Source organism: Morone saxatilis, unplaced genomic scaffold, assembly GCF_004916995.1.
Source record: "Morone saxatilis isolate NCDOM2014 unplaced genomic scaffold, NCSU_SB_2.0 Contig1, whole genome shotgun sequence".
Taxonomy (NCBI): Eukaryota; Metazoa; Chordata; class Actinopteri; family Moronidae; genus Morone; species Morone saxatilis.
Window position 1 is genome coordinate 245,141 of NW_023339651.1, and position 8,851 is coordinate 253,991.

Below are 8,851 nucleotides of genomic sequence, written 5' to 3' on the forward strand. Positions count from 1 at the left end.
TCCTTATTAGACATTCTCTGGTAGAATGCTAAAATAGCATTACCTGTGATATGCTAAAATGTTAAGCATGTTATAATGTTTCTTGCTCTGCATTAAGTTTTGCCTAAGCAAACATTGGATATGAAACATTTAGCATGTTAACATTCAAATGGAACCATTTATTTATGCTAGTTTGAACAGAAGATGTTATATTAACACTGTCATAGGTCTAACATTAGCATGTTAGCATGAAGCATTTAACATGTTATGGTAAATTCAAATGGAAATGTTTATGTAACATTCTAGCATTAATGTTTCGTATTACCATAACATTAGCACAGTAACTGTAATGTTAGCGTGGACAGACAGGCTTGTTGTTTCCCCGTTTCCTGTATATGCTATTCTAACCAGCTGCTGGCTGTAGCTTCATATTTATCAGGTTAATCAATCAAAGCATCTAACTCTCCGAGAGTTAAAATGATCGAATTAAAGAAAAATATTTATTTATCGACTTCTACAAGTTTCTGAAATAGGAGGATTTCGTTGTGCACAGAAAAAACAGGAATCAGCAAAAGTAGCTTAAAAACGTAACGGAAAGGAGTGTATTTGGTGCATAAATGAGTTTCTATACTCCGGAGCGCGTCCTTTCCGATCTTCTTTTCTCCTTTCAGATAATCACATGGACAGTTTTGGGGTTTAAGGAAGTTTCTGGTTCCTCTCAAATGATTTTGGTGACTTCCTGTTTGCTGAGGAGGACTTCCAGCAGGCGGAGTTTAGCCTTGAGCTGTTTGTATTCCTGGTACTCCTCCTTCATCGGAGTTCGATCCTCTTTCTGGCAGATTCTGACAGTAAGAACACAAGAGTTGGTATCAGTGAGTGTGTTTACAGCTGCATCGTGGACAGCTCTGAAAATAAAAACCACCACGATCCTGAGGTGGTCTGGTTCTGACCACATATCTTTTGTTAATGAACACCAGAAACAAACCACTGCCGGTTGTTGTCTCTTACCTTCCAGTCTGACGGTAAAACTCGTCCTCAAACTCTCTCAGAGCTTTACGCCTCGTCTTCTTCTCCGACCTGGTCTCCCGCAGACACTGCAGCAGCTGAGACCTGGTTTGGATGGAGGACAGAGTTTAAGTTAGAACAATTTTAACCCCAAATTTGATGCCAGACTCTAATGAAAAGAGAAAAGCATGGAAGCTCCACCTGGACGAGAGTTCTTAGTTGCTTCTGAATGGAGTAGTACCTGCAGTACCAGAGGCTGCACTTTCAGGACCACAATCCCAGGACCACGTTTGTACGACTTTAGTCATCAAGTTCTTTTGTGCCGAATTGGATGACCAACCACTGCATTTCAAGGACACATGATTGCAAGACGAGATGGACGACAACCAGAGTGTGAGTAAAGTTACTGAATGTGATGCAACTTTTAATTTTATTTGTTGCTTGTTGTTTGTATAAAATTAAAAAGAATCTTGAACCATCCACAGATTCATCCTTGTTTTGTCTCTCTCCAACCTTTCAAGTGTCTGGTAGAGATCTAGTGACTGCACAGGCATATCACATGATTACATTTTTATTTGACCTTACCTTAATAAGCCAATTACACAAACTGCCCAACATGTAACTCTGTATACTATAAGTAATTGGATAAAGTAGTATTTCGGTGGAATAAACCTTTAAAACTTTAACAGAAAGTAGGACATGGCTAGGTGGCACTATCGTGTAAAACTAGGGTCGTAGAAATGCGGCCCTGAAAACGCAGCCTCCGCTACTGCAGGAACATATACTTGTCTTTAACTAAAATAACATCCACAAACGTCCACCGACCTGGATGCTTCGTGCAGGTTGGCCATGGTGAGCACAGGCTGCTGATGGACAGCTTTCACCTCGTCTAACGGAGACACGAAGGCGGGGTCGCTGTCCCGGTCGCTGTCCTCCTCGCCGGCAGCCGCTCGGGCCACTCTGCGCGGAGGCGGCACGGGAAGTTCGATGACTGTTGGGGTCATTGAGCTCATTGAGTCTTCATCAGAACCGTCCTCTTCCTCCTGACACACAGAAGCAGTCACAACAGAGAAACAACTCGTTTACCAGAAGTGGAGCTACAGAGTTTGTTCTGAGGGTAAATCCTCTGCAAAGTTTGGCTGCAGAAAAATAAGGGGGACACAATAAAGTCTGGGCTTCTTCAGTAAAAACACAAAATATGATAATTAATGAAGAGTCTCATCTGATCCTGATCCTCAACGTTATATTTACTGGGAGAGAACGGAGACTTTGTAAACATATATTAACCCTGCACAGACAGTAAAAAAGGACATTGTCCTCTCGATTTATTGACATTATGCTACTTTAGAGAGATATTCAATTCAATTCAATTCAATTTTATTTGTATAGCGCCAATTCATAACAGAAGTTATCTGCAGGGAAACTTTTCAAATAAGCAAGGTCTAGACCGAATCCTTTTAACCATTTAACAGAGAACCCAACAGTACCACCATGAGCAAGCAAGATATAAGAGATGTCAGACACGATGCACATCGGTAATTTAATCGACAGTTACACTTCTGAGGAGTTTGTACAGGGTCTTGTTCTCTTGATAGATTTAATCACTTCTGTCATCATGTTGTCCTGGTTTCAAGATGGGTGTCCTAATGCTAATGGTAGCATGCTAACAGTAGTGAGCGTGTGTGTGTTTCTCACTATGGTGGTGATGGTCGGGCTGGCACACAGTAAACGTTTGATCATCTGGTATCTGTCGTACAGAGGTTTCACCAGGTTCCTCTCCCGTTTGGTTCCCTGACAGACAGACAGACAGACATGAGACGTGAGACACTGTTGAAGCTGGCAGATGTGATTAAAGGTTAAACTTTAGAGACGGTTGCTGTGGCAGTGATGGTTTATTTACTCTCCGTTCTTCCTTTGTTCTTTTGGTATTTTAAATGGTGCCCTCTAGATGGTGCCGTTACTCACCGGCCGGCCGTGCAGACTCTCAAAGTACAGCAGACATTTCTGCAGAGTGATCTTCTCCAGCACCATCTGAGCCTGAGTCATCTCCTGCACACACACACACACACACACACACACACAACCCTTACAGATCATATCCACAGTCATATTGTACCTCTATTTAACATTGTATGCCAAAATTGAATCCATCACAAAAACTCAACTCCATCGCTGGTACAAAAACAAAAACATAAACTGACTAATTCAACGCGTTGTCATTCACCTCAGTACTTTCAGTCATAGAAATGAACATGCAGAGCAGACTGTCAGAAGAGGGCGAATGAAACAGAGCAGAAAATGATCAGGGTTTGGTGAGGGTGCGTGAGTGAAAGTTGTGTTACCTTCATGTTGTCCGGCAGGCCCAGAGCTTGTCTCTTCTCTCTCAGTCGTCTGAACAGAGACTCCACCGTTTCCTCCAGTGTGGGTTTGTGCTCTGATGCCCCCTGCTGGCCGGAGACGTACCTGCAGGACACATTTACACTGACGATATACTGATGATATACTGACTATATACACGCTGTGTCCATGTGCACTGATGTGTGGGTGTTACCTGCAGTTGTTTTCAGGACCCTCCGGCTCCTTCGACTCAAACACCGATTGCCTGAGTCTCAGCTCTGCAGAGGACACACAGTACCTTAATACACATTCAACGGAAACGCTTCCACATTCACAGGTGGGGTGAAAATGGTGTCTGAGACTGTCTGGATATCAGTCACCAGATAAGTGAACTGATCTGTGAATTAACAGACCAGACTGATGGTTTTACCTTTGAGATGTTTGCGAGCAATCGCTAGCTCACTCATCACTCGGATCATCTCTGGGTTGGAGTATTTATCGTTGTGGGACGGCTAGAAAAACACATCACAAAACCATCAACATCATTTCTACACAACAAGAAGTAAAAAAAAAACTGGACCAAAGTCTAAAATAAGCTAAGTAAGAAGGCTACATCAAATGACAGCTAGCTGGCTTAAAGTAAAGCTAAGTTACATCACTGATTTGTTGAAAATAACCATTTTGATGAATTGACATTTTGGTTTGTTTGTTCTATGACATTAAACTTGGCTAAACTCCTGCTAAAAATAGCTAGCTTAGCATAAAGGTAGCTAGCTTAACACATCTCAGTAGCTGCCATCTTATTTAAATTTACTGAATTTCACATGATTTAGTGTTAAATTCACTTTAAATAATAATTTTAAATACTACTACTAATACTAATAATAATATATATTGTAAAAACTTTATTTATACAAAACGAAGTTACAAGGTTCTTTACGTCCTGTAGTTGCTGCCTTTGCAATCTGCTTTATGAATTAACATTAACAGCCCTCTGGGTCCTGGATTTGATTGTGGATTGGAGTCCACACTGTGTTAAATGGTAAATGGACCTGTACTTGTATAGCGCCTTTCTAGTCTTCTGACCACTCAAAGCTTTTACACTACGTGCCTTCACATACTCAGTGATGGCAAAGTACAGTACAATTAATAACAATTCATACACACCGATGCTATGCATCGGAGCAATTTGTTGGTTCAGTATCTTGCTCAAGGATACTTCGACACGTGGCAGGAGGAGCCGGGATCGAACCAAACAACCTTCTGATTGGGGGCGACCCGCTCTGCTCCTGAGCCACAGCCGCCGTGTTCACCTTGTAGTTCATCTCCTGTTCAAAACTGATCCTCGAACCTGCGGACTTCTTCTTCAAGGTCTGAATCTGTCTGCTGAGAAACGGGATGGAGGAGGGACACTCGCCTCAGACCCTCGGCCTGTCCCGACCCCGACAACCTGACACAGACAGGTAGCAAGACACAGACAGACGACAGATTAATGTTTACCGCTTTTTTCATTCAATTCAATTCAATTTTATTTATATAGCGCCAATTCATAACAGAAGTTATCTCAGGACACTTTTCAAATAGAGCAGGTCTAGGTCAGTTCTACTTTTACCTATACTTTTGTACCTGAGCAGAAAATATTCTTTATGCTGATTCTTTTACATCATATTGTAGCCTGTTAGCCTGGTGCCACATTATCGAGGTCCCAAAACCATCTTTGGGAAAAATTTATTTGACTTTGATTTTTTAGTTTGTCCAATGTGCCACCAGGGGATAGCTGTCATGTCGTCCATCTTTATATATGTCGAAGGTCTGAACAGGAGATTTAATGATGAGAAGAAAAATACTTTGAATAGACGCAGAAGATATAGGAAGTTACTGTTGGTGTCTTCAGTAAACAATAAAGAGAGGAGAGGAAGTGGACTGTAGTGGTGACATAAAGACCAGAAACTGGGTCACCAACACATTTGAACCTTCAGCTTCAGGCTGTGGGTCAGAGAACAGAAGAGGGTGGATTATATAAGATGTTTTAATGCAGCAGAAAGGACAAACTGTACTTTAAATACTTTAATACCCAGAAAGCCTGGAACAGGATGTTGGTGGGGCTGAACTGAGACAAACCAAAGTATCGTTGGATTTCCATTAGAACGCCACTAATAGAAATCTGTCCTCTCTTACTCAGAAACAAGGGACTGGATAATGTTGGCATTGGTTATAACACAGAACAGATGTTTGATAACTCCAACATCTTCTGCATGGCCAAAAGTATGTGGACATTGAACACGTCGTTCCTAAACCACTGAGGACACCAAGAAATAAAACATACATTTTAATCTTGTGTTTCTGTGTTAATGTTGATTTATCTAAAAATAAAGATCAAAAGATCAAAATCTTTTCCAATGCAAAAAAACTTAGTTTGAAAGAGAATTGTAACTTTTAAGTCCAGACTAACAAATCCCAAGTTTAAACCTAATTCAGGGTCAACTTTATTCCCAAATCAAGACCAACAAGGGCAAAGATTAGCCACAATTAATTTAGGGTCATGTCTAGTCTGAAGTCAAAGCACAAAGTCTGAAGTTTATTCCAGTTCAAGACCACATGACCCAAGTCAGTTTCCAAAGGTAAGACCCAATGGTCCATAGTCATAACTAAAGGTTCCCAGTCTAGTCCTAAACCAGTAAACAGACCAGTTAGCAGACAGACAGGTGAGACTCACAGTATGTACTGCTGGCTGCAGGGCGGTGACGGTGCAGTGTCGGGGTCGGAGTTGAACCTGTGGCTGAGGCTGGGGCAGCGGGGGGAGGGCAGAGGGCTGGGACCGCCTGCTAGCAGCTGGAGGAGAGCTCCACCTCCTCCGTCTCCTCCCCCTCCTCCTCCCTCACCTCCGGGGCTGCTCCTCTGGGGGGAGTAGGGGGAGTGGTGAGGGCTCGGGGGCAGCGCTCCGTCAGGGGTCAGGGGCTGCTGGCCAGGGTGGATGGCAGTTAACGGATGGTGTCTTGGAGACTGCGGAGGTCTGGACAGGACTGTCAGCAGCTCTGCAGACACAAATATTAATATTAAGTCATATCAGTTCCCTTATTTAGCATTTATAATCCATATATACACCTCTAACTCGCTGTAATGCAGTTCTAACAAATATAAGCACATGTTTAAGGGTTTATTAATGTACAGTACTAGTCAACAGTCATAATTCCTCATATGAAGATTTTATATAATTACCTAAAACAACCTCTGGAAATACCTTAAGGACCTCTAAAACCTGGTTAGTGCCCGCAAGAACAACCATAGGGATCTCTAAAACCCAAGATCTCTATAACCTCCTCTGTGACCAAGAGAACCACCTAAAGAACCTCTAGAAGCTTTACTAGAACTCAGTGTCCGCTAGAACAACATAAAGAACCTCTAAAACCTTGTCAGTGACTGCAAGAACAACCATAAGGATGTAGAACCACCCCATAAATCAGCTGAAGGACCAACAGAACCACAGTGAAACTGGTTTGGCACCTTGCCTGAAATGAGATGAATGAATGAAATAAAGAACATAATAAACAATACAGTTGATTGTTTGATAAGAATATGTTCTTGTGATGAAGGAAACCTAAATTGTGTAAAAGCAGATTTCGAGGCAGTGGAGTGTAACGGCGGTCAGTCAGTGTGTGTCACGTGCTGCATGTTGCACTATAAATAGCAGCACTCACGGAGCGTGGCTGCTGGCGTGCTGTGCAGAATGAGCAGAGTCATCAGGAACAGCACACTGATGAATCCGTTAATGGATGAATCCAGCCGGAATATTTACTGTCAGGAGAATGAAATCAGTGAAGCACTGACAGAGAAACACCCTGTTTCAGTTAAACTGTGGTTTGTTTGCACTGCTAGCTTAGCATTTTCCTAGCGAAGCTTCAGCAGAGGGGTGTGAATGAATGAAAGGGAGGATGGAAACACTGACCCGTAGTTTGGGGGAGTGTCAACTCACGTCATGGATTTGCATAGAGGACAGAATGACACTGGAAAGGAGAGAATATGTTGACCTGATGAATGTAGCTGAGACAGACAGACAGGTGAATGTACCTGGCGGGCTGTTCTCATCAGCAGGGATGCTGTGGCACAGAGCCAGCGTCTTCCTCTCCTTCCCTCCGAGCTCCACCGGGCCACAGGGGCTCTTCTGCTCCTTGCTGCCCAGGGCAGGGGGGCTCTCCTCTGGGGACGGACCCAGCGAGGGCCCCCCCTCCACCTCCAGCGCCTGGAGCTTCAGCAGCGAACTCTGCAGGCAGAAGCAAAACATGCCAGACACACTCCAGAGATTACCTGGTCCCAGGGGAGGGCTGTGTGTAGACCCACAATACAGAGGAGAGTCCAGTTTCTTAGGGCACTGTTATGAATCAAGAATTCCAGATATTAGCCAGATCCCAGCCTCTGCAATACCACATGTGGAGGAGTGGCACAGATGCTGTTCAGGATGTAGTCTCCCCACACTCTAAAAGATGAGGCAATTAGTCAGTTATCATCCAGTGAAACAAGGCATGCTGCCCCCCGCTTGTCCAGCTCTTCCAGAGATTAGTCAGTTACGATCCTCATACAAGTGAATATTAGAAAGAGAAATACAAACGTTCCCTCTTCCTTTGGTTTTTTTTTCTTAACCTCTCTTCCCTCCAGCAATTAGCCAGTTTCCGTAAATGTGGGAATTATAATCCAGTTAGAAATATCAATTCACCTTCTTCCTTGTGTTTTCAGCATGTGTCCAGGAATTAGCCAGCTCCAGTGTGAACGAGGAGCTGGAAGGTTTTGAATTTTCATCCTCTCGTTCCGCACGTTCACTGATGATGATGATGATGATGCTGATGCTGCGCTGGTTTCCTCCCTCGCTCCCCCCTTTCTCTCTCTCTCTCTCTCCCATTAGTTCTCTGCCTCTCTCGCCCTCCCTCGTTGGATTACTCATCCTCGGGCTCGTGGAGGAGAAAGGAGGGAGGATGGAGGGAGGGGGGAGGAGGACAGGGGGTGTTTGCACGCTCTCCCGAGATGGTTGGGAGAGAGAGAGAGGTAGAGAGACATATGGGAGACATGAGGGCGCCTCTCTCTCTTTGTGATCGTGAGGTTTTTCCCGCATCAGTGGGGGATGGGCTTGTTGCTGACATCACTGCGTGTGTGTTTAAATCTCATTCATAAAAATGCGAGGAGGAGGAGGAGTAGCTACGTGCTTGCTTACACACACACCAGCAGTTTAACCCTTTAACGTCCAGTTTTCTCTTTTATTTCACCTTTAAGTTGTTTCTGATAGTCAAACATGAGTTTTAATCTCTGACTGTCTAACATACACTGATAAATCTCCATTTTAATGTCCATTTACATATGGCCACGCCACCAATGACTCCAAATATGGTCAACACTTCCCTCTGAAAGTCCTACAAGTCTTAGGGCCTGTCCACACGAATACGCGGCCTCACCCAATACGATGTCATTTCGAAAAAAATGGGGTCGTTTCCAGAAATATCTGCGTCCACACGGATTCACTGGAAACGACCCAAAACGCTGT

General features: G+C 43.7%; 1 protein-coding gene across 1 annotated transcript; it reads right to left on the minus strand.

Annotated features, from left to right (window-relative positions):
• Positions 1–102: 102 nt before the first annotated feature.
• Positions 103–8,033, minus strand: LOC118334765 (protein FAM13C-like). Its single transcript, XM_035670833.1, is given in 11 exon segments — positions 103–821; positions 988–1,089; positions 1,810–2,027; positions 2,680–2,775; positions 2,950–3,033; positions 3,327–3,447; positions 3,536–3,599; positions 3,752–3,833; positions 4,635–4,771; positions 6,021–6,356; positions 7,390–8,033. Coding segments are annotated over 11 exon segments (1,578 nt in total). The 5' UTR covers positions 7,604–8,033; the 3' UTR covers positions 103–697.
• Between the last annotated feature and the right edge of the window lie 818 nt (positions 8,034–8,851).